Below are 27805 nucleotides of genomic sequence, written 5' to 3'. Positions count from 1 at the left end.
GCACTTACCATTTAACTTTTTTTGATATCTCTTATAGTTTTCGAATAAAACGGCTGGCACACTTATATCAATCACCCTGTATAGATTGATTACACGTCCTTGTTGAATTTAAAAATTAATTAAAAATTTTTAATATCAGACTGCTCCAGAATACCGGATCGTTTCCCAAACGTTGTCAGCAAAAGGACAAACGAGGATAACGGGGACAAACACACCTTCAGACATCGCCGTTCTTGCGAAGGGTTGATGTAGCAGGAAGGGGAGGATTTGGGGGAGAAGAAGAGAGGACGACCAAACGATAAGAAATCCAACTTCTGCGATCAGACAAATCACAATTTCTTTTTGCCTTAGTAATTGGGTCATTTGAGATTTAAGAAAGAGTTTTTCAAGCTGAAACTTCCAAGAGTTATTTTCAATAGAAGATAAATTTATGACAGTTCTTCTCTCGTTGCATAACAGTACCAATGGGTAGAAACTTGCAAATCTCAATTAATAGTTTTAGTTTTATATTTATTTTTGTTATATATAAAAGCACATCAATAATGAAGCATGCCATCGGTCTTTGAAATTTTCCATTCAAAGACAGCTAAAATAATAATTAAGTAGTCAAATGGGTAAGCTATGGGGGCTGCAATAAAATATAGAACGGGCTGGTATCTGCTTGTCACTCCAAGCCACTGAGTTCCTAGTTCGGTAATTTAACTTAACTTTAAATTTACTTTATTTTTTTTAGTCCAAAAATCGCTTACTTGTTTGATTTTCCTATTCCTGTATTTGTTATTCTCATTCACAATCATCTATTCTTTTCTTTTAATCTTTTATTGAAGCTGATCTTCCTCTTTTAAAATTTTTACTCCATCTCTTTATGCTATGTGGAGAAAGTATTGTTTAAGTTTGGTTTTCAGAAACCTGTGGCTCAATCTTGAAGAAATTTTGTGTTTAGGTACCTACCCATTAGATATAGAGGCCTTAATTTTTTTTTATTTCGATTTTATATTTGACGGAAAAATCGGAATTTTTAAAATATTATGAACGATTATGATTTGAATTCAGTATGTACTAAATTCTAAACAAAATAGTGCAATCCCCCATCGCTGTAAAAATTACGGGTTAAAGTTATTGAAACTTTTGTGATTTCCCCAATAAAATATAATTACTCCCACCACCCATGAAAAAGGTTGTTGACAAGCATATTGGAGAAAGTATGTTTCAGATTGCTGACACCGTTATTTTTCTTTTTTTCATTCTAAGCTGTGTTAATGTTGGTTTTTAGCCGCATACAAATCTAATTTCCAGCGAAACTAATTCAATGGATGTTTCGCCTTTATCGAAGCTACAAACATGGCCCACGCTCGATTTCGAACGCAACTCCTACTATTGATTTATTAGATTGTTTCACCACGCGAGTGTGTTTCAACCTCGATACACTATTTTTAGCACATCCATCATTGACGACTAAAATTAAACACAGCTCTATATTTCTATATTTTACGGCTTCGTGTTTGTATTACATAAAGTCGTTAAGATGTTTTCGCTGTTGGGTTGTAAAATAAATTGCAATGCTTCAATTTTCGCAGTCGAGACTGTAAAGTAATCTGAATGTTATGCCAACATTGTACATGGAAGATATGACTAGATATTTAATTGTACGAGATACATTGAAATGTATACATTTTATGTTTGTAGGTCAATTGAATTCCATGAGATGAAACAATATTACAGATTTTAAACGTTGTTTTTCAATTAATAGACTCTGGGAACCTTTGGTACTTTCATCAGATCCTTGCATGATGCAGAATGCATAAACCAAAATAGAGTATAAATATTTAATAATTTTATTTTAATGTTGTTCCTTAACCACGGACTCGAAAAATCCTATATTGCAACATTTTAATACCAATTTAAACTACTAGCATAGCCCTGGTAGTCCATCTAATCTTTGTTTGGTTTTTTACTTAAAAACATAGACTTCAGATTGTAGAGAGCACTATACTTGGAAATATTTTAGAGGCAAAGTTTGGATCGCAGACAACTTGGGTGCTCATTCTCGTTTAAAGTTTGGTTCGCGGTCGCCACGAGGAGTTTTAAGCCTAGTATTACAGCTTGTTTTCTCCAGAACTCCCCCAAGTTTCGCGGATTAAGACGGGTTTTTTTTCATCGAGTGGTCCAGCATTGGAAGATATACTTACTTTAATTGAATGTAATCCAGTATGAGATGTAAAAAAAGTATACTCACTCTGAAAACTCTTGCTTTCTAATTTTTGGTCAATAGCAAAACTTTGATAAAGGCCGGATGGTCTAGTGTCACCCTTAGGTTACGGATCGGATCTCCCAAAACACCAATGGTGTTGAGCTTTGTAATAATAATGTGAACTTATGAATTGACGTGTATATGTAGCTGTACGTATAACTATCTCTATAAAGGGTTTAAGATGGATTAAGTTACGTTATAAATTCTATAACTATATTGAGGAGACATCTCGTCAACCAAACCGACAAATAGTAACATTGTCAGCCGATAAGGACTTTACACCCTTAAAGGGGTGAGTTGGTTCAATGGTAAATTTTATAATTTTTCAAAACCCCAAAAGTGTGATAAACAACGTTGTTTTTCACAGCCAGTAATCAGATTTTGAAAACTGACAGCATATCTTGGCACCAAACGTGGATCGGATACAGTTAAATTTTGTCACCTCCATTTCACACAGTTATTGACCCAAGCGATAACGATTGTGTACCATAAGCTGCAGAGCATTCCCTTTTATAACCAGCTGTATAACAGTAACGAACATTCGGTTTGACAATGTATCGGTCGTTATTTAATCAGCAGACAAAATGTATTAGGTTGTGAATTATGTTTCGCTACGTATCTTGTGACATTGACATATTGTAATCAATGTTAATCTTGGTTAGTTGGCTACTCATACAATAAATAAAATTATACACAATTTACTAAGAAATTTCTGTATTCTAGTAAATTGTGTATAATTTTATTTATGTGATGAGAGCCAACCAACCAAGATTAGCATTGATAATGTCATCACGAAAAATACATACCGGAATGAATGAATATTGTAATCAAATTGCAAACATACAAACTTATGTCATGGATAAAACATCTTTCCTTGTGGTTTTGGTTAATCTATGGTTGTGGTTGCACAAAAGTAGTACATGTTTTTGAATACATACAGTAGACAAATTTCATAAAATTTAAAATTAGGACCAAATGTCCTTTCCTTTTAATACTTACCTACTGGTACGTATAATTAATTTACTATTTCTTCATGTTTAGTAGTGCAGATAGAATTATGGAACTCCGAATTATGTATAACCGATGCTATAGTAAGTAGATCGGATCAGCATTTTTAAATAAACAGTAGTAAACTGCTTTATAGGTGTGAGTAAGTAGTTTACTCTTCTACCATCTACCATCTATGTTACGAAAATACAGTATTGTAGTATTAAACAAGTTAGTATTTTAGTATTTTGTAACCACATATGATAATAATTGTCAGTAATACGTCATATTGGTATGAGTAAATAATTTTGTACCTTTTAGGAACAAACAGTAATATTGACCTGTTGTCTTGGTTGTTAGTTTGACAAATCTTGGCACCACCTATGCCTGGAACAGACAGTAGTATCGAACTACTTTATAAGTAAGTAGTTTTGCGCCACTGTTCTATTTCTTATACAAGAATATTATTCACACATCTTGCTTGAACAAACTCTATTTTCAAACTAAACTAATATTTACAAAAACATCTGACAACAAACATATTTAAACACATGATAAAAGAACAGACTTAATACAACATCCCGCTTCAAGATGTCCACATCTTTATGAACCTCAGTACCGCCTCGGTTTCTTAATGGACCTTCCGTAACGGGTTACTGTGCCAGCTCCTGGACGATCACGTGAGTTGCATGGACGATTAAGGACCATGGATGAACAGTTTGAAAGAATTCCATCTCCTCCGTAGTACGGTGCAGGAACTAAGAACTTCCTGTTTCGGCGAATAGTTCTCTTGTCAGTTTCCACAAGGTAGGAACGTGGTTCGTTCAATTTCCTGACTACCTTACCGTGTCGACGTAGATCTGTGATCCATACCATGCTTCCAACTTCTAATTCACTTAAACCACTCGCTCCATGTCGTTTATCAAATTGTATCTTGTACTTATTCTGGTACTTATTCTCCCTCTCAAGAAAATTCTTATTTTCCACAGGATTTCCAACCAAAGTAGATGGAAGATTGTCTCTTAATTTCCTTCCAAACATAAGTTCAGATGGGGAAAAGCCGGTTTCAAGAGGTGAGGTCCGGTAAGAAAGTAGGGCAAGTTCAAATTTATCCTTGTTTTTCTTCATTAGCCCTTTTGCTACTTTCACAGCTGCTTCAGCTGCCCCATTTCCCTGATGGTGGTGGGGACTACTTCTGAATGTGGAGAACCCCCACTCCTTTGCAAACAATTTAAATTCACTTGAGTCAATATGGTGAAATTGTGTCCCACTATCTGAATAAACACGTTGAGGAATTCCAAAACGTGAAAATGTGGTTTTGCAAACCCGAATCACATCTGAAGCCCTCATTCGATGCATTTCCTCGACTTCAAAGTATCTTGAGTAGTGATCCACGATAACCATATACCACTTGTCTTCGTGTTTGAACAAGTCAACAGACACATTTTGCCACGGGTAATCCGGGACAGTTCTCGGAATCAATGGTTCACTGTGATTAGTTGAGTTCTGAATACACACTGGACACGATTTGATTTTCCTTTCTATTTCTTGAGAAATTCCAGGCCACCACATGGTTCCCAAAGCACGTTTCCTTGTTTTTGTGATTCCCAAGTGTCCACTGTGAAGCCTCTCGAGCATTTCCGCTCGTAGTTCTTGAGGTATTATCATCCGAGTTCCTCGAAGCAATAGCCCATCAATACAACTTAACTCGTCTTTCACATTAAAGTACTCTTGAATCTCATTAGGTAAACTTGATTTTACAGGCCATTCGTCTAAAATTTGTAACTTAAGTTGTGCACAGATTGGATCTCTCATTTGTGAGTGAAGTACCTTTGTCACATTTTCATCTGTAGTGTTTATACTAATCAGACTGATTTCGTGGACGAAGGCTTCCACTTCTTCGGTCAATTCGCCATCTTCGTCAGCCGGAATAGGACTTCTTGATAGTAGATCTGCTATGGCAAGGTCTTTTCCTGGGGTCCAGGTCATGCGATAATCGTATCTCATCATACGCATTCGGAACCGCTGTAGCCTCGGTGAGAGCTCGTCCAAATTTTGTGTTTTGAAAATTGAGACAAGCGGTTTGTGGTCGGTCTCAATTGTGTACATTTTACCCATCAGGAAACATTTCAAACGGTCACTTGCCCATGTGCACGCAAGCGCTTCTCTCTCAATGTTACTATAGTTTTCTTCAGCAGGCGTTAGAGTCCGAGATATATATGCCACAGGTTTCTTGTTTTCTCCTTCAACTTGAAGTAAAACCGCTCCAAGACCTTTTTTTGAAGCATCGCAAGAAAGAATCGAGGGTTTTTGCGGATCGTAAACAGTCAAACATGGCTCTGATGATAAAATCTGTTTTACTGTGACAAAAGCGTTTTCTTGAGCTGGTCCCCAAAGGAAATCGTTTTTAGTCTTTAACAAGCTCGTAATTGGCTCCAAAATCTCACTGCGGTTCGGAATAAATTTTGCCAGAAAAGTGATCATGCCCATGAATCTTTGTACTTCATTAGCGTTTCTTGGAGCTGGTAAGTCCACAATCGCTTGTACCTTGCTTGGATCAGGCTTGATTCCGTCCTTAGACAGCACAAACCCCAGAAATGTCACAGTCTTCTTGCAGAACTCCGACTTCTGCTTATTCAAGGTGATTCCATTAGCTTGCACTCTCTCTAGAACGGCCCTAAGACACTCGTCGTGTTCTTCTTTCGTTCTTCCCCATATCAGACAGTCATCAATGTGCACTAAACAGTTCTTTGCCCCTTCTAAAGCTTTTGACATGCGGCGCTGAAACTCTTCAGGAGCGGACGTAATTCCAAAAGGTAACTTACGGAATTTATACCTCCCAAAAGGGGTGATAAATGTTGTGTAATCTTGTGACTCCTCTGCAAGGTTCAGTTGCCAGAACCCGGAATTCGCATCGATCTTGCTGAAGTACTTGGCTCCCGCGATCTCGGCCAATGAAAGTTCGATCTTTGGGATAGGATAAAACCGACGTTTCACACTGTTGTTGAGTTTGGATAGGTCTACGCAGATCCTAACCCCACCTCCCTTTTTTGCGCAAACTACCATTGGTGCGCACCAATCAGTCGCGTGTTCAACTGGAACAATCACTCCTTTCTCAAGCATATCGTCTAACTGCTCTTTCACCTTCGTTTTTAAAGGTATTGGTACAACCCTGGGGGTGGATATAGCGTAAGGAACTGCATTCTCCTTCATTTCAATCTTGTACTCTCCTTTCATATTTCCCAGCCCTTGAAATAAATTAGGATACTTAGTAGCCCAGTCAATATCATGTGAATCTACAGAAAAGATTCTCCTCACCAGGTTCAGCTCTTCACAGGAACGTCTGCTAAGAAGTGGAACAGTGATCTCCTCAGAAATATACGCAAGATCATAAACTGATACACCCTTATGTTCAAGCTTTAGCCTTAAAGTTCCCAAAATATTGATTCGTTCTTTCTTCTTTGCGCTAAACACAGGGGATTTGCACTTTCCTAGAGGCAGAGTCTTAATAAAATCACCAAGAACTCCTACTGGAATCATGGTTACATCAGCTGCTGTGTCAAGTTTAAATTTTATAAGACCTAAATCTTGGTTTCCACAGCTTGCTTTTACCTCCTGGACCCAGGCTTTGTCACTGCTGTCTATATTCCCTATGAAAATCTCAGGAACCTGTTGATAACCACTGTCTGAATCTTGCTGTTCGATTTCCTTAACAACGTTTTTGTTTTTTCTCATCCACTTTTCGCGGGAGGGACAACATCGAAAAAAATGTCCAATCTCGGAACATTTGTCACATTTGGCTTTCCTAGCAGGGCATTCGGCCAGTGATCCGTGCCAGTTATAACCACATTTCCTGCACTTTTTTCTCATAGCATCCTCGGTGAATTTCTGTTCACCAGCTCTTTCAGACAGATTTGTTTTACCGACTTGTATTGACGTTTGATTCACCATAAAAACATTAGTATTGGCGAGCTCACGTTTTTGGCGTTCTAGCTCCTCGTGTTGGCGCAATGTATTAATCGCCTTCTCCAGAGTCAATTGAGAGTCCAGCTGGAGTCTATCACTTAGAGCCTCATCTTTCATACCAATAATGAGGACCAGAAGCACCATCTCATCGTTCAGTTCACCCCATGCACACGTTTTTGCAAGACCATGCAAATCTGTTATGAATTTTTCAGATGGATCACTCCCTTGCTTGTGTCTCAGAAATTTTGTTCTCTCATAAATGATATTTCGTCTTGGCACAAAGTATGCATCAAAGGCCCGAAGAGCCTCGTCATAAGTATTCGGTTTTGGTGAAAACGAATCGAAAATATCTTCACTCCTACTACCCATTGTAAACAAAAGTACATCGATTTGCCGAGCGTCGGAAGTGCTATCTAGACCGCACCCCCGTCTGTACCTTTGAAAGCGATTCCTCCAGGAATGCCACTCATTCGGAGTAAAAGAGAAGGTATCTGGAGTTGGTAACGTCAGATTTATCATAGGAGTAGGAGTACACATTACTGCATTATTTTCTCGGTTTGTCTGTCCCAATGCAAAACCTAGTGACTCACCTTCAGTCTTTCTAGAATCCCTTTCTGACATGTAGTTGAATTCACTTTGGGCATCCTCCTCATTGTCCTCATACCTTTGCCTACGAGTATTTCGTTTTTTTCTGCCCTTACTTGACATCATGCGTGGTTTTAGACTTTGTTCGATAAAAAATCCACTAAGCTGCCACCATGTTCTATTTCTTATACAAGAATATTATTCACACATCTTGCTTGAACAAACTCTATTTTCAAACTAAACTAATATTTACAAAAACATCTGACAACAAACATATTTAAACACATGATAAAAGAACAGACTTAATACAACAGCCACCTATGTTAGGAACAAACAGTAGTATGGAACTATTTGTTTTTGTACACCTGTATGAAGTCTCGGCACCAACTATGTCTGCAACGGATAGTAGTATCGAACTAGTGTGTTAGTATAACAAATCCCGGCGCCAGCTATATCGAGAACAGACAGTAGTATCGAACTAACGTGCCAGTATATGAGTAGTTTGGCGACCAGCCTATGTCTGTCCATTCTGCAAACGGCGACACCAGCATTGTTTAAAAACAAGTCAATTATAATTAGTACGCTATGTTTGACCCATGAATAAGTTGAGTATTTGGCAAGTGTACAAAACCACATTTTCCTCATCTCATATCAATTGTGAAATTGTACTTTGTAATTTAAAAATATCTTACAGTGAATAGATATTTGGAGCCTATTAGTTGTGTTTTTAATACTGTAATGTATAAGGATTATGGATGTATAAAGGTATATTATAGAGCATGTTCAATGTATACTTTTAAACACTAGTCCTACACATGGTGAAATGTTTAATCATAGATAAAACAAATAAAATATTCTCCCTTAGGATTTCTCAAAGACAAAGACAATTTTATTGTTAGTTCTGTCCGGTGCACTGTAGAAGTCGTGATTTGTTTAAAATTTGTTTCCTGTTATTTCAGTAATTGTAAACCTCGTTTAACCAAACTAAACGATCTAATTATAAATAATAACTCGTCCCCTAGTTAAGTAAAGCACAAATAATGAAATGAAACCTAAAATAATAGAAACAAAATTTCGTCGACACTAGCGATCAGTGTCATAAACATGAACTAGACATGACAAACGAGCTTCAAAAATCTAAAATGGAATGTGAATTCTACTTGTGTTGGTTAGTCTACGGTTTAATAAATTTAGTTTAAAACTAGTGATGAATATTTTACCTCTGTGTTATACTAGTAAAAGACAGTTAGTTTTCCGAATCCCGATACTGTTTATCAAACTCGCTAATCCCATCACGAATAGTGCGCTGTTTTGGATCCAGTTTCATAAAATGGATTCGGTTTGAACAGATTTCGCCCTTTAACTGTCTCGAGATAAGTTACATTGAGAGGGTGACGTCACAAAATGCGCACTTCAGTTCGCAGATAACAGATCGATTCGCCCCAAATTGCCTCTTGATAACTGTATTACTTTCACCTTACTGTCAGTTATACTCAAGAGTGTTATAGAACATATGTTTTAATTGTTGAATACATTTATATGAAATGGCGTTACAAATCTAATGTGGCTAGAAAAAATCTATATAGGTGAAATGTATTTTTTTAATATTAAGTGCTGCTCGTAATAGTTTTGTATATTTATAATTCATTCATAATATTTTTTGTGTTTTATTGATAATATTAAACTAATTTTAGTATTATAGACGGGTTTACAACTTGTTTCCCCTTTTGTGAATTGTTGTGAATTTCAATTATAAACGCATACCTTTATGCTTATCTATTGACCAAAACAGTAATCTATTTTAACTCATTTTAAATTATACTATAAAGTTTATTCTACTGTTTTTGTTTTATTTTACTATTTTCACCTAGGATATTTTATTATATTTATTAAATCATTTACATATTTATGCAATTAATTTCACTTATGTTTATTAAATTAATTTTATTTATCACATTTATTAAAATGTATCTACTTACTTTAATGATTAATATACATTTTACTTTATTTTATTTATGTTTTACAAAGTTGAAATTTATCAACGATTTTAAATCATTATCTAGCAACTGGAATTATTGAAATCGACTTATTATTATGTTGGTAAAACCAAAACGTATGGCACTTATGAATGTACCCCTGATAATGTTTTAGTTTTTGACGTGATAATCGGCATACAAGAGAGTTTGTAAAGTTCAGAGTTCATCTTTAGACTCGTGGATGACCTACTGACGGCAACAATCCGACATTTGTCAAAATAATCATATCATCCTTGTTTGCCAGGTAAGACGGAAGTAACATGTTTAGTATTGTTTTCTACACGAATATGAAAATATATATCTTCCTTTTTTAATTTGATGCTGTAAACATGTACATGATAAATAAAATATAATACTGTAGGAAAATGTAAATACAATATTTTATGACGAGGTTCTATCATGAATTTATGGATTTTTATGGGGAAAATCACAAAAGTTGCAGCTTATGAACCATAATTACAACAATTTGAGTTATACCATATTGTTCAGAATCAAAAGTATAACACACTCAATTTTAATTAACATAGTTCTGCACAATTTTGAGAAAATTTGATTATTTCGTTCTTTATGGTTATAGAAAAATCACCATTAAAATCAAAATTTCAAAAACAAAAATTAATCGCCTATATATACTATGGATTACCCACATACAGAATTTCATCAAAGTAGACCACAGGTCTGAAATTAGGTGATGTATCTGTTGCTCTGTAAATATCTACACATAATATCACTTCAAAAACAACTTTTTGGGTTCAGGTGGCCCAAAACAGATATATACATCTAACACTCAAACACGAAAATGTTGACGAAAACAATGATTTTTCCAAATACTATGTATGGAAGTGTAAAGGCAATCATGTTCTGTGTTAGGTTGCACAACATTTAGGAACGTGATGTTTAAACTATTCAAAGTTAGTTACGTTTTTCAAATTTTATTACAAAAATCTACCAAATCTGAACCAAATAGTTGGGGGCGTCTTTTGAAGTATGCAAACGTCAACGGTAGCATGAGGCGTTAAATTTCAAATTTAACATTACGTAATAAAAGAAGAGTAAAATTACACTACTCTTGTGTTGATGTATTTTGAAATTACCAACCATTGAGTTTAGGGACTATTTTAGCGAATTTCCCTATAGGGAGGAAGTAGCTATTACCGTAGGTCTCATGGTAAGACTTAGGCCCGGGACCGATTTACTTTTTCATTTTAATGTCCCCAGAGGCCAAAAACACCATTCGTTCAAATTTTTATACAGGGTGATTGATATAAGTGTGCCAGCCGTTTTATTCGAAAACTATATGAGATATCAAAAAAAGTTAAATGGTAAGTGCCTTGGATTTTTTATTTAAAAAATTATAGTCGAGTCAAAAAAATTATTTTAGCCGCCGTTTTTCCAATATGGCCGCCAACTTTGATTTTTCTTATGGAACACCCTGTATTTTATGATGTATTCTAATAGAAAAAGTAATTTTAAGACAATTTTATTCTTGTGATTTTTTTCATAAACCTAACCGTTTCAAAGATAATAATGGTTTAAGTTGTGAAATTATGAATGGTTTTCGAACCAAACAGCTGGCATGCTTGCTTAGGCCTTTATCGAAACTCTTTCTCATGCAGAAATTTCAAAACTTTAACCATTATCATCTTTGAAACGGTTAGGTTTATGAAAAAAATTGTAAGAATAAAATCGTCTTAAAATTACTTTTTCTACCAGAATACATCATAAAATACAGGGTGTTCCAAAAGAAAAATCAAAGTTGGCGGCCATATTGGAAAAATGGCGGCTAAAATAATTTTTTTGACTCGACTATAATTTTTTAAATAAAAAATCCAAGGCACTTAATATTTAACTGTTTTTGATATCTCTTATAGTTTTCGAATAAAACGGCTGGCACACTTATATCAATCACCCTGTATATGTATATATATATATATATAGATATATATATAGATTTATATATATATATATATGTGTCCGTGAACACGATAACTTGAGTAATTTTTATCCGATTTTAATGAAATTTGGATTGAAGGTGTAAGGCGGGATAAACTTGAATGAGTTCGCGATCCAGCATGATCGGACCATGGGAACAGGGTTTTATGGGGTAAAAATTGGTTTTTCTCACTTTTTACCCTCAAAACACAAAATTTCCCAATTTTTCTCTAAACCTTCTTAAAGAGCTTGAAAAAACAAACAATTCAGTATATCAAAGTGTTTTTGTACGGTTATTGGTTACGGGGAAAACTAAAAAAATGGTAAATTTAAAATTCCCATGTTATTCTTATGGAGAATATTGTAAAATGTTGTAGTTTGCTTGTTTATGGATATATTTTGATCAAACTTGGCAAATTTATTTATTTTATAGTAAGCTATCAATATTTTACTAAAAACACACTACTTTATTAGTTTCCTTGTAGCAGCAAACCTAGGTACTCGTTAAACCTAATGTTATTTAAATAAATCAATTGAAAATCAATTCGGCCAAATGGAAATTCGCTTAGACGGCAGGTTTGCTGCGGCGGGAGTATTTTTAAGTGTTGCAATCGCCAAGATCAAACTTTCCAGTTTTTCACCGATACCACATATAACTTATACATGAGGGTTTCGCTGCAGCCAATAATGTAATTGCTTGATACCATTATCCAATGCATCACCCCCCCCCCCCCCCCCACTCATACATTCGTGCTATGTCCAGACCACGCCCATTTTAGTGATACCGAACAAACATTACCATGAACAGACTTTTAAAGTGAACAAAGTTATTACAATTTTATCCAGTAAATCTAAATTTTCTTAGTCATGTACAACAAATTAAGTACCTACTGAATGTTTTTCTTCTGTGCTCATAACACTAGTTGTGTTATCGTTGTTTATTTCTTTGCATAACTTAAACCGAAGATTGTTTGGATTACTCTTACATTTTTCCAAGTTTGTGAGTTCCTGCAGCCTTTTATGACCATTTAAGTTATGAAAAGACACTACAAGCTTAATCTAGGTGATAATTTTTATTTTGTCTTTTATAATCTCTGTTTGTATAGCCTTCGGTTAAGAAAATAATTTTAACCTAATTTATAGATTATTAACATATTGTTTTTGTCTCTTTGCAAGACTGGTTTTAAGATTAAAAGGGGTGTATGTAATTAGTATCTTCTTAAATTGGATTTGCTCATGGTATTGACATTTTGGTACTGAATTTTTCAGTAATTATCAGTATTCTGGGGGCTGACGAATCAAAGCTTGAAGGCTTCTCACTCTTAAAAGACGTTGGATTGTAAAACAAAACGGTAAGACCCACATAGTTATCTAGTTTATCTATTTTGGAATTCTGTGGACAGTTAAGATTAAAAGTAAAATATAAGATTATGTATATACCCAGTGTAGCACATTTTATTAGTAACCATTTTTTTTTGTTTCTTTGCTATTTAATCTATAAAAAAACACATTTAGTTTTAAATAAAAAACGTGTGTTGAAATGCAGTAAAACACCTAAATAACCCATGCAAATTCATTTTTTCTCCAAAAAATTAGGAGTTGATGAAAACACAGCCTCTGTACTAAAAAGTATTATAAATTGTAGGAATATTTATTATAACTATCTAAAAATATTTAAATTTAAATTTCTTACATGAATTGTTTGGATTTTTAATTCCATTTTAATAATACGGCTGTGTTATTTACAATACTTGTTAATACAGCGAAATACAGATTATTCACATTTAAAATTTTACTTCATGGCTATTGCTGAATAGACCTAATTGAATTGAATGTCCATTAAATATTTTTATTACATTATCGAATTGATTTTCATAAAGCTAGATTACCTGGTTTAAAACCTCCCATCAGAGAAGTTTGAATTGTTTTGGTTTGGCGGGATTCGAACCCGTGTACTGAATATAAATCGCTTATCCACTTTAGCCACTTCTGTCCGTTTATGGTTCATGTTCACATTTTAATATTGAGTAAATTAATGTACAAACACCTTTTTAGTAAATTTGTTGGTCAAAAGCTCACAAGCAACATACCTTGTATACCAGTCTGTCCAATATTATTTCCCAAGAAGCCGGATTATTTTTAGAAAAGATAACCTGGGCGTGGTACCCTGATTTTGTGGTAAATCAATACACATTTACTTTGCAGTGTTTCGCCAATACACCTAAGTCACAGACAATAACAATAATGAAGGAACCTAATCACAGACAATAGTAATAGTAGGCTATTGTCTGTAGAATAAACCTTAAGTGTTATTGTAGTGTCATTGTCTACAATGTCATTAACTTTACTAAGCTAGTTTCTTTAATCCAAATAAAAATTATCTTATGATACATGACTGGATGACATTGAACATTTTCCTTGTGATAGAGTTTTGTTTACTCCCTACTCAAATTTTTCAAAATTTCGTTCTGACTAATTTTAGTAGGTCAAAGTTAAATAATACTTTACAAACTTTAAGGCTTTTGTTAAACAAAACGACCCATACCAGGATATAAAAAATAAATAAAATAAATAATCCATACATGGTGATCGGTTTAATTGTGCCACCATTGGCATTTCAGAAAATTACATTTAGAGAAATCTTTATCTTGTTTATGATGATTTTATATACTGTAAAATATAGTGGTTATTTTACAGTAGGTTTCTTAAGAACTCTCTTTTTCTTATCACGAGTTTATAAGGTATTGGCAATTTCAAGGCTTAGGTCTATTTAGGTGACTAATATGTTTATGTACGAAATTTATCAAGTTTGTAGTTATATTAACGTGTTGCTATCTTTTGTACATGTAAAATGGAATTTTCCGTAAATTGGTGGATAAATAAATAATAAGTAAATAAAAAATAAAAAAATAATACATTAAAATAAATAAAACAAATAATACAAATAAAACAAATAATACAAATAAAATAATAAAAAAATAAAATAAATGAAATAAATTAATTAAATTAATAAAATAATTAAAATAAATAAAATAAATGAATACGTACATAAATAAATACTTACATAAATACATAAATAAATAAATAAACAAACAAACAAATAAGAAATAAACAAATAAATAAATAAGCAAAAAATATACAAATAAAAAGAAATTAACAAAAAAATAATGAATCAATAAATATTTTTTTTATGGCTGTTTATAAACAAAGTAAATTACAATTTTAAATTCAAGTTAAATCATATGGGAAGCGACGCATTCGAAGTTCTCTCTAAATTTCATAGTAGCTAAGATACCAAGGGTGTGCTAAGCTGTTAACCCTGTGCGAGATTTAAAAAAGAATAATAAATTTATTTTTATCTTAAGATATCTGAAGAAAGCTATCACTCATTGGGACTCTTGAAGATAAAGAGACCCTTGCCATCTTTAGTGCTATACTCTTGAAAGGCGTTTTCATATAATGGACACTGACATGCTACAAAGATATTTATTTTTCTTAGAGCCAAACGTTTAGAAACGTTTATTCTTGCTTGTGGTTTATCGTAGCTTTTACATAACAAATGAAAACGGGTTTATAAGAGAACGTATTGAACGCAAGTAATTTATTTTATATGAGTACATATCCAAATACACACGTGTTTTAAGGTTATGTATTTGTTGTAATGACATCAACTCTAAAAAAAATGTAAGCCTATAAACACGATTTGTGAAAATATTTTGCTTTGTCTCCTGAGTTGCAAACAAAATTAAAAGAGCAAACTGAAATAATATTAGGTAAGTCATAATAAAGAACGAATAGAACCAACAACGAGTCTTAACCAACCAAGCATTAAAATTGCTTTTCTCTAAACAAATGATGTGATTAATTATAAAAATACGTTTCTTGTAGGCCTACGTAGTTGCTTCTAAAATATTCAACTAGAGAAATCAATATCGAGTGTTTACAAACGAAATGGAATTCAATAAGAATATAATAGACTATTCCCAGGTATAAAAAATCATAAGTAAAACTTCGATTTTGCTACATTAAATTTTTATTCTAAATCGAATGTATGCTTAATTTGTATACGTTTGAGATTAAAAAAAAAAACACATTTCATCAAGACAAGATATCACATGTCTATTTTCAAATTACACTATTCAAATCCCCCCTTATTGAGAAACAAAACTCCAACTCCAAAAAGAATAGAGAAACAACTTTATGAAACTTCGAATGAAGCCGTGCATGAGGTAAGTTAAGTTTAGTAAGCGTTTCCGCGTTCCATACTGCATACTAAACATTTCAATTAATTAAGTATAATGAATACATGAAAACAAATCCACACGAATTCAATACCTGTTAAGTTTGTTCTTCAGCAAATAAAGAAGCTTGCCGGAAACATTTTCACCACTCTAGTGCCAACAAACGGCACGCAAAGCACATTTGAGACTTAAGTTTAAAACATCACGCTATTTTCACATTCTGCTTAATTGATGGCATTTGTACAGTAATTACTGGCGTTAAGTAACTAATATTCCTTCCTAGAAGCATATGTACACCCCACTAGTTGATGTTTTATTCATGTATCAATGAAATACATATTTATAACCGTGCCACTATGTGAGCTCAAACCCCTATAGAAACCCCTAAAGCCCTATTTGGTTTTATCACAAATATATGCTCGTATAATATTGTGATTTAAGCTAAAGTTGTTTAGTACCCAACGTAAGTTAAAGTTAGTTGTTGGTAAATGATTTGATTTTTGAAAAATAGTGAGTTTTTTTAGGGGATTTGACGATGTGTTACCCATGTTTAGAATTTGTTTTAAACCATTTCGATATTAATTTCGAAAAAGGTTGATTAAATCCACAGTCAGCAGAAAAAAGTTCCGTGCTTTTTAACCGTTACCAGCTGAAAAATAAATAAAGTTTTCTCTGAATAGAAATGCGTCAGTGGATAAATCAACTTATTATCCATCTCATATTGAAATAGGTTTAACTGAATGAGTGTAATTTTTAATACTGGACCCCTTTCTGAAAAACCGCCCGTCTTAATCCGCGAAACTTGGGGGAGTTCCGGAGAAAACAAGCTGTAATACTAGGCTTAAAACTCCTCGTGGCGCGACCGCGAACTAAACTTAGGAGCGCCCAAGTTGTCTGCGATCCAAACTTTGCCTCTTAAAAATTTGAAATTTTTAGTGCACCCTCTAAAGATTATGTTTGAAAGTCGAAAACCAAATAAAGATTAAATGGAATATCTGGGTTACGTATTTTTGTAGTTCAAATGTATATTAAGATATTGCAGTAGAGGATTTCCAGAATTTAACAGGATTTTGCAATTCCTTAATAAAAAAGACAAAAGGAAAATAATGTTATGGAAGAATAACAAAAAAACATACTCTTAACTAGGTTTATCGGCTACACCGTTTGGCTTATGAAATTTCATAGAGTAAGGCAATGGTAAAAAAATGATAAAATTTGCCTACTTTAGCAGTAACACGTATTACTCCGCCAATACAATAATTAGTTTAATTTTTACAATTTTGTCTACCTTCGATAAAGAAATTTACTATTTAACATTGTAATAAACACAATAACATTTTGATAACGATTTCATAAATTTTTATCAATTAGGATAATTTTCTTCTGCAAAATCAACGGACGAATTGTAAAGTCAGAAAATAACATCATATGCCACTTGCTTTACGTGTAAATATTTTTCATTATCCAGAACTATTCAAGTCCACACTAATTTTTTTTTTTTTTAGTGTGGCCTTGAACTATTCCCTACGAATGTCAGAACAGAATGATGTATGGATCATAATCAAAAACATATGATGACTTGCGACTTACGAGTCACTGGAAGTAAACATGAATTGATTAATATTTAAATGGAACTGTCAAACCAGCTGTTACAGCTATTATTGTTTATGTTTATGGTCTATACAGTGTTCTGTTATAATATTCACGATATTCTTTAAGTTTATTAATTTACAAAACTTATATTTCATACATATTTACTATTTTAAATTACTTTTCAAAATAGTCGCCCCTTTAACTTGGAAATCCATTCCTGTCATTTAGGTACAAAATATATTACTCCACCTATACAATAAAAAATTTCATATTCAATCGGAATAGTCTTATTTCTAAATTTGTTTAATTAGTTAAGTAGTAAAGAAATAACTACACGCAGAAAAACATGCTACGTAAATCAATAACAGAAACAGGAAAAATTTAAAACAAATTTATAAATGTATTCAAGAGGTTAAGTTACCTTGATTCTGTCCAAGTACATTGTTTCAACAACCAATTCCAAGAATTGGTTTTGTAATTTGTATTCCAAGACAGAATCAAGGTAACTTAACCTCTTGTATACATTCATGAAGTTATCCGGAAGGCAATACAAAGGCAATACACAAGATGAAATTTATTAAATACTGACTATTTTCTACGTCACAATAAGCGGCCATATTAGAAGAGCCCTTGCAATGAAATACACCCAAATGTGTCCATGCCAAACATTAGGAAACGGGTTTGTGACGCGCTAAACTTACTCAACTATTCAGCCAACCAAAATTACTGCCAAGATTCTAGTTTACAAGAGTAAATAGTCAAAGATTCCATACAGTAAGAACTGTATCTGATTATGGAAACATCAAAACTTTTCATAATCAATGACTGAACAAGAAAATTATCGTTTTAGTACAGTAAAATGTGTAATATTTGTTAACCCGTACCTATTTTTAAGGGTTAATAAATGTTACCGAAAGCTTGGCCAAAAACTAGTAAATTACCAGGAAATTCATATAAAAAAACACTCGTTGAATGGTGCTGTGATATTTCAAACATTCATATTACAAATGCAAATATTAATAGAGCACTTTAGAGACGGGGAATATACTACTTATGGTAAATTGAAAGCTGGTTTTGATGGATGGTTAATGTCCAGTAGGTGAGTGCATTGAAGTGTGCCAAACGCTCTCGTGTATTTTAAGGCAAGTTTTACAGCGCATTTCCTCTTTGGGCTATGCATAAGCATTAAATTGCAAATAGATCGTGTTTAAAAACAAATACGAGATCATGTTGGCGTTTGGAGGAAAGAACATTAAAATAATCTGATTTAATCAGCTGTTCTGAGTCAATCATCTGTTAACTAACACGTGGTTTCCGTTGCAGGCTAAATTTGTTTATTTTATAAAGTAACGTCTTAACTACCACTTCAAAATATATCAGTAGTGGTTTTAGTATTCGTCTAGTTATCAAAAAGGTCACCGGTTCGATTCTGTTCGTGAGAAAATTCTTTTCGTTGAAACTGGTCCCTGCTCGATTGGATCATGGGGTTAAAATAAATAGTCCTGGTTAATGAAACAGCTGATCTTATTCTGTAACCAAGTTACGGAAACTTTTTAAACTATCCTATGAAGATTCCTGTAACTTTTCTTTAGATTTATTTAATGACTGGGTTGTTAATGAGAGGTAGGTAGTTAATATTTGGGCTAGATCAAGGTTAGTTGAATCCCCAAAAATAGTTATTTTGTGATAAAGATAAATTTATGATAACTGCATCCTATGTAAAACATTGATGAAACTTATATTTGGGCTATCAAATAACTAAGTCGACGTTGGTAACAAGACCAGGGTTTGGGCCGTTCCCTTACTAAAAAATTAAAAAATCTACTGGCGCAGATGGCACACAAAATAAAATCCATAAGGTACTCTGTAATGAAAAACGCTTTAAGATATATAACATCTTTTATGGCAAAGTGGCTTTGATGGTTCATTACCATTTCAAAGTTTCCCGCCAGTTAAACAATAAAATATTACTATACTTTGTTCACAATATTTAGGCGGTTTGATGGGAAGTTTCCCCACCACTTTTTTGTATTTAATGTATGTTTATTATTCAGCTGTTGAGCTATTATTTTAAAGTTAAGAGTCGAGTGGAGGGGATAGATTTCTTCCCCTAAACCGCATAAATATTGTGAACGAAACGTAGGTAACTTTAAAAGTGCTTAGCAACGGAGTATATACTTAGATTTCAAACATTTCCGACAAGTAACCATTACCTTTGGTTATAGGACAAGTTACATCACAGTAGTCCTGTTTCCATTAAACAAACATGTTCAATACATTTTTGTGAGCTAAGCTCATTCCAATGTTCAAGTAAAATGTTTAATGGAAACGCTAGCAAAATGTTTTAGCAATATTGGCAAACGAAAGGTATTGGCAGCCGTTGCAGCTCAGAGCCCACAACATTGTTGTGAGCGTCGTGAGATGTGCTCAAAACCTTTTGGAAACGGTTTCCAGCTTCCAACATTGTTGTGAGCACAATTCACGTATGCGCACTTGCTCTGTGATTAGTCCAGCAGACACCAGAACCATCGCACCTTTTGTTGAGACTAAATGTTTAAAGGAAACGGGGCTTAAGGAAAAACTTAGCACTTTTTTAATAAAATAACTTATTTAGTGGTACTTTGTGAAAGAGTGGGAAAAGTAATAACTTAGCAAAACATTTGAAAATATTATGATTTTTCATGTTACCACGGAAACCTTATAATAAAATAATTAATTTTATAAAATAATGTCATGACAACTTTGAGAGTCCTGGGTATCTTCTAGGAATATACAGTCGGATGAACTGTTTAGTAATGCATAAAACGTACGTTCACATGGTATAGTTTCAAATTGATTGTGAATTTCTAGTGTTTAAACGTACAATAAATATACAAACACAGTAACAGCTTAAGACAAATATATAATAAATGGTTGAATAAATCTATATTTAGCTATTCGATTGCAATAATAAATTTAGACCTCTTGATTCATTAATAGATTACTTAGTGTGTATTGGATTGTTTTTGTTTATTATTGAAGTTGTAAATCATATTAGATTTATGTCCCAGTGAATCGTGAATAACGAACAGCTGATCAGCTGTGAAGCTAAACAGCTGACTTATATTGACTTGTTACTACTGCAATGGATTTACTTATTTCATATGTATATCTGCACCATTTAAATTTTTACCACGTAACTTTTACGTGTTTTATCAAGGGTCCAAATCCTGGTCTTGTTACTATGATGTCGATATTTTCCTATTTAATTCACGAAAATTACAATCTGGGTCCAAAATATATTTCGTATGGAATTAATTCAATTTTGACAGCTGGATGAATTATTATCATCAATTGTTGACCTACGTTTTCGTAAGAGCACTATTGATATTAAAAATTTGTAATTGTTTGACACTTAACTCTTAAGAGCAACTTATAGTTTAGAATGAGTTATAGAAACAATACTAAAACCAAGAAGAGGTTAAGTTTCATAGAACAAAGAGGAAGATAATTTTGCATAGAGTAGCACCTTAATTTTTTTTTAACGGCCAAACCAATAATTGTCAACAACTTGTCTTGATTCTTTATTTTTCACTTAATCTGATAAGAAACCAATATTAAGTGGATGGTAGGCACAGAACGTTATGCTGCCAATAACAATCTACCTTCAACTGCTTAGTTTATTTTGATTTTTGCATGGGCTTGCATTAAAGGATGCAGGAGGAGGTCCAAAGAGACTTTTGGTCTTTTTGTAGTTGCAGTATTGTTTTGATTTGTTTTTCCCATATTTGTTTTCAGTTTATACTATACTTGTACAGCGTACACGTATAACGTAGAATATTGTAAAATTGAATACCGTAGCCAATTCTCTTAAGACTCTTAAGAGCAACTTATAGTTTAGAATGTGTTATAGAAACATTACTAATACCAAGGACTGGTTATGCTTCATAGAGCAAAGAGGAAGATAATTTTGCATAGAGTAGCATCTTAAAAATTTTTTAACGGCCAAACTAATAAATTGTCAACAACATGACGTTTTTGTCCTTTTTTATTTTTCAATTAATCTGATAAGAAACCAATATAATTGGCCAATAATATAATAGAAACCAATATGGTAGGCACAGAACGTTATGCTGCCAATAATATTAGCTCAATCTACCTTTTACTGCTTAGTTTATTTTGATTTTTGCATGGGCTTGCATTAAAGGACGCAGGAGGAGGTCCAATGAGACTTTTGGTCTCTTTGTACTTGCAGTATTGTTTTGGTTTGTGTTTCCCATATTTGTTTTTAGTTTATACTGTACTTGTACAGCGTACACGTATAACGTAGGATATTGTAAAATTGAATAACAAATTAATCTTCTCAAATTTAAGAAAATTTTAATATTTAACAAAACTGAACGAAAAAAACAACTTTTGATACGACAGTATTGTTAATCTTATGTACATTAGATTAAAGCGTTAACAAATCGTTAAGAGGCAAATCAATACCAACCACGTTTCTTCAACAATCCATGCAACATTTATGTATTGATTATATAATCTAAACATATAGACATACACTGAATTCAACTTCTTATAAAAAAATACAACTCGAGAGGAATGTATACTAGCTTGAATAGGGAACAGCTGATCAGAGTTTGAAGAGTTTTAAGCAGTAGCAATGGTATGGTTTTATTTTTTTTTATTAATTTTTCGTCACTTAGTTTACTCATTATGAACTTGTTTGTCAATTAATTTGGTAGGGTTCACGAATACTATAAAAATACCGGTATGGATCATAAACATAAACAAATGACGTTTTAGGCCCGAAAGTAGACAAAACAAAACCCCTATACTAATAGCATTAATTAACATATGGTTTTGTTTACTTTCGGGCCAAAAACGTCATTTGTTTATGTTTATGATCCATACTGGGTCTTTTCTAGTATTCGTGGTAGGGTTTAAGTCTCAAATATCTATCACATTTCGTTTTTAGAAATTTTACTTAGAAGATAAATAAAGAACTGAAGTAATACAGTGGATTTTACTGTTCATTCATTTCTGAAATTTCAAATTCAGTTTTTCTGGAAATGCTCTAATAACATCAAAGAACACTCGATCAAGTACTTCCAAGCCATGACAGGTTCTTAGTGATGCCTACACCTTTCAAGGGGTTTCAAGAAACAGGAATTCTCGACCTTTTGAAATATGTTAACGCATCACTGACTCTTAATAATCAACCAAATTAATCATGCTTGTTAGAAGTCAATGCGAAATTTCAGTAGGCCTACTGATTAATTTAAATCTCAAATGTCTACACAAATTTATATTTACTACCTTTTAGCATTGACTAGGCTATATATCTATGGTCATATATAGTTATATACCTATATATATATATAGACCTATCTGTAGGTATATGTAGAACCTTGATAACAAGACTCTCATGGGGATTGTAGTACAAGACTTGTTATCAAGGTTGACTTCTTATCGAGGTTTGTAATAACATGTGATTAGGGGTAAAATAAATCTAAGGGGATTTGAAAATGACCCTTGTTATCAAGGGTGACTTGTTATCGAGGGTCTTGTTATCAAGGTTCCACTGTATAGTCGTATATGTATAGTACGTTAGGTATATATAGTACAGTAGGTAGTACAGTAGGTATATATAGTGCTTTTAGCTAATTGAAAATAATTTATGTTTAAGACCTTTTAAGCAATGAAAAATCAATAACCGTGGTTCAATTTACATAAATTAACACACACCATGGTAAAATTTAAATTAGCAATGCTTGTCAACAATCAATGAGAATTTCGTTTAGGCCTACTATTTAACAAATACAAATTATCTACACAAATTCAACTGTTTGAACAAAACATAGACGTGACAGTAACCCATATCTTGTACGAAACAAATAAAACACTAACATACATAACGTTAACTCGCGAATCAATACTGTCAAATGCACTGCCCTTTCACCTGCAAGATATGTTCCGTCTAACTTACAGATGTGTTTTCATTTAATCCACTAATTGAAACATCGTGTGAATAAATCAATTGAAATTATAAAATATGCGTGTAATATTATGATTGATTCAATTGCCCTTGATCAATTGTTTTGCAGAAGACAAAAACAAGTGTTTTACCTGTCACTGCACCAGCGTTTTAATACATTCCTTGAATCCACCCAAGGGTTATAACAAAATGTACACTATTTAGTAAATAACAAATGTAGCACCGCAACAATGATAAGTAACTGTGTAGACGCGCCCGTGCTTACAGCTCGTTGCAGACTAAAGCTGCGTTTCGACCCTGCCATAGACAGACTGTGCTGGTATCTATCGGAGCTTCGTGGAACTAACACGATCTACAGGTAGTTTACTTCCACCCCCTTACGGCAAACCTGCGAACTCATGCCTTTTGCGGCAAAATCACCATCAATATCGATTTGAAAAACCATTTTAGGAGTTTTGGGGAACTCCCGAATATGAGTGTTTGTGTGGATGTTTACAGAGCTACAATGTGTTTCAATTTTAATGCAATTAGGTATGTCACAAACTCATAGTATCTCCAGGAATTTTGAAATTTTTTCGACATTTTTTATTGTATTGATGATTTGTTTAATAAAATAATAAATAATTCCAACTATAGTTCTAACGGTTTTGTTTCAAATTTAGTATGTTGATCCTTTTCGCTCTGGACGAAATGGAACAACCCCCAATGCTGTAAAAATTACGGCTCAAAGGTTATTGTGAAATTAACTTTTGGGATTTTACCCATAAAATACCGTAGTTAATCCCGCCTCGCCCACTTATAATAGTTTTTTTTCAAGGCAATGGCAGAAAATATGAGTCAGTTTGCTGATACAGTTTATTCTTTATAGTACTTCTTCACTTGATTAACAACACTTTTATTTCCACATTTCCAACCAGTCTATGATCTATGGTAAGCCCTACACGAATGTAGGCTATTTAACAATCGCAGATATTCTTAAAAACTATAACAAAATGTTTCAATGCAGGACAAAGAAGATACAGAAGCAATATTTTATTTAGTTTAGTATGGTACCAGTTACTAAACTTAAACTGAAATATCTATGACTAGGAATTAGACAATTCTTTGAAATATTTTAACTTTAAACCAAATCGATTCGTGGAAATAATAATTGTAGTCATTATGAAGCAAAGTTTAGCTATTTAATCCATGTTAGTACCTTTTAATATGGGTTTTGAGTCGATCTAACCACCTGTAAATCTCGTAAACGTTAATTGTTCACTATTTGGCTCATGGTCCGACTTCAGCCTCGCGTTCTAACAAGTAATTTGGGTTGCATAGTTGGGAAAGTTAGTCAAAAATTCTAACTAGTTAGAAGTTATTAGTTAGTCCCGTAAAAAGTAACTGATAGTAGTAGTGATTAGTTAAAAACAAACGAATAAAATAGAAGTTATAATTTATATTCGTTATTCCCAAGTACTCACGTAGCCAATATATAACTTATAGGATACGAGGGTTTGCATATTATTTTTAATTGTTTTATAAAATAGTTCTCGCGTATTTTTGTTTATTTATTTTTAGAGTCTAGAATTGTATAAACCAAAGTCTCGACACAGAGTTTAATATTCAATTAAATAGTTTTCGTACCTAGGGCCGAAAATGAGGTTTTGTCTGCTTGATAGTTTATTAAACGATAGTGAGCTGCACCCCCTTTCGGCCCGTTGTACGAACACTATTTTTCACCACTATACAATATTGATGTTCGATAATTAGACAAGTAAAATGCAATCACTTACGTCTAAAGGTGAAACAATCTCTTTTTCTCACCACTTTGCAAACCTACGAAATTCGACATATCTTTCCTTGTATTTTGATGGTTTTCAGGTACTGCTTCTGCTTTTCTTTTCAATGAATCCGGTATTTTTCCATTTGCACACAATGTAATGTAGACTAACAGTCAACACAGCTACAACTTTAAGGTTATGTGAAAAACTAGAGTAATCAGGAAAAATAATAATAAAAAGTTGACAACAAAACAAGTCTATGGCAATGCATAATGCGTACTGTTTGTGTAAATAAGTGAACAGCTGGTTTTACTTATGTTGATTCATTATTATTGCAAAATCGTCAACCCCCAAATGATTAATGATGGTTGATTATTAAAGATGATTATGGGGGGGAGGGCTTTACAGACGAGGCCGCCACTTTTTAAATTGAGTAGTAATCGCAGTTTAGGTTAAGGCTAGTTTATAGCTTTACTCACACGTTTAGTTTATTTACTGAACATAAATAATTCCATAAACCCAAAAATCACCCAAACTAAACTGAGGGGTTTCCAAAGTTTAAATAATGGTGACCCTTTTCTGGAAAAGACCCAATTCATTGGCAAAAATGACTAAATTCAAATGGCTGCAATATCAAATGTGACGAAACACGAATAATAGTTCCAAATAAGTAATCGTTTCATACAAACCGTGACTCAGAGCTTAGTTGGAGCGTTGAATCTGCTGCTAAAATATCGAACACTCAATCCGCTGCCAAAGAATTCGCCATCGAAATTCAGCCTCTGTCTGGCGCCCGGCCCGACCAGGCTTTCTAAGATGCGCTTAATGCTGTGCAATTAATTTGTTCTGTATTACTATGTACTATTTGTACTATATTATACTGTGTGTAATGAAAAGCCCTGATTATATTCACAATATTTAGTCAGTTTGAGGAAAAGTTTCCCAAATCTTTGTGCACTTTAATGTATGTTACTTAATCAGCTGCTGAGGTATTATTATAAAGATAAGGGTCAAGTAGAGGGAAAAGATTTCTTTCCCTAAAACCAAAATATTGTGAACGAAGTATAGAATATTACGTGTTAGTACTGTTATATGCATAGTGTGTTACGTTTTACAACACTTAGACAAGTTTATACTGTAAACATTTGCAGGACTTAATTATACAAAATGTTATATTGATCGATTTTGACGAAAACACTCTATCATCATCAGGTCCAAATGGGTATTCTCAAAGATAAAACGTTGGTTAGTCTATGGTATTCTTTAAATGATATATGTGTGTAACTGTCCTCTGTAAATATATCAAATGGCGTTTTACTAGGTGTGTAAACCCAAAGAAAAAAACTTATTGCATTCTGTGTACAGAAGGGAATGCCTTTCGCATATTGGCTCTAATGAATGGAGTGTTCAATCTAAATCGATCACCACTTACCATCTTTTATATATAAGTCTTGTTAAAACAGTATGACTGTAAATATATAACACTTTAAAGTGTTAGACTTATTTTCGTTTTTCCGGGACATACAAAGGGTCTGAACGAACTTAATTTTATCATCTGAAACGTAAAAACTATTTTTTTCTTACTCCAGTAATGAAATATACTATCATCTATATTATTAAAAGAATTCGTTGGGTTTTTGTATTCAGCAAATCGACTCCTAAATATTAATTTTATAGGCATATTGGGTATTAATTTAACGCTCTTATCATCTATGTGCCTTTTGCGGGTTTGGATGATATCCCGTGAAAGCCTTTCGTCCTACAGGCTTTTAAAATTTTAGAGTTTGTGCTGAATTCTGTTGTCCATCATCTGAGCTTTTAAAAGTTTACATTTGTTTACTATACAACGTGTTATGGCTATACAGTTTTAGTTTATATCCATACGAAAATGTCATCGTTGCAGTTGGTGATGTTTTAGTGAATTCAAGTAAAATATTGTAATGGTATTAGTTTAAAATGTAAAGTAGAAAATGACTTACGCTGTATTTTGTGTTTTGGTAGAATTTCCAATAGAAAACTGTAAATTAATTCAAATAAGAGATCTTGAAGTCACAAAGTGACGCTGGCTGCTAGTTATTTTTAATTTTTGTTTCCACCGCTGTTGGTAAAGTACAGAGAAGTAGTAAAAGATTTCAAAGCAAATACGAAGTACGTTTTCTAGTGTTTCAGGTCATGAAAATGTATGTTTGGTAATGTACAGTATGGTAAATAGTTCAGTCCCGCTATTTACTGTGCAATCATCTCAGAAATCTACGTGACGTCATCAAATCGTTTTATGTGTTTATGATCACATAACACTTTAGGTTTACTACGCTCACCTACGTTTACACATTACTATAAAGTAGACGATGTATGTTGAGTTTAAGGTAGCTTCATTTGTGCTCAAAGGAAAACCAACCGAAGAATATGTCCTTTGAAACGCCACTACTTTTTATCAGTACAGTTCACCCTTGTACTGTACCGGCTCACCCCTA

At 33.2% G+C, this 27805-nt stretch overlaps 1 protein-coding gene across 1 annotated transcript; it reads right to left on the bottom strand.

The window, feature by feature from the left end:
• Window positions 1–3850: 3850 nt before the first annotated feature.
• On the bottom strand, window positions 3851–7912 carry LOC129002314 (uncharacterized protein K02A2.6-like). The gene is made up of 2 exons (XM_054430019.1): window positions 5384–7912; window positions 3851–5281 (listed from the first exon to the last, which is right to left on the bottom strand). Exons 1-2 carry the CDS (start codon window positions 7910–7912, stop codon window positions 3851–3853), a joined length of 3960 nt encoding a protein of 1319 aa, XP_054285994.1.
• Window positions 7913–27805: the final 19893 nt, after the last annotated feature.

Source organism: Macrosteles quadrilineatus, unplaced genomic scaffold (genome assembly GCF_028750875.1).
Source record: "Macrosteles quadrilineatus isolate MER2022 unplaced genomic scaffold, UCM_ALF_1.0 Scaffold_9__3_contigs__length_116548681, whole genome shotgun sequence".
Classification (NCBI taxonomy): domain Eukaryota; kingdom Metazoa; phylum Arthropoda; class Insecta; order Hemiptera; family Cicadellidae; genus Macrosteles; species Macrosteles quadrilineatus.
Note: the sequence above shows the minus strand (reverse complement) of the source record. Positions and strands in the feature narration are given on the sequence as shown.

Coding starts and splice junctions, on each gene's coding strand:
- LOC129002314 (XM_054430019.1), bottom strand. CDS start 7,912: ATGTCAAGTAAGGGCAGAAAAAAACGAAATACTCGTAGGCAAAGGTAT. Junction 5,282..5,383: donor AAGCGCTTGCGTGCACATGG/GCAAGTGACCGT, acceptor AATTTGGACGAG/CTCTCACCGAGGCTACAGCG.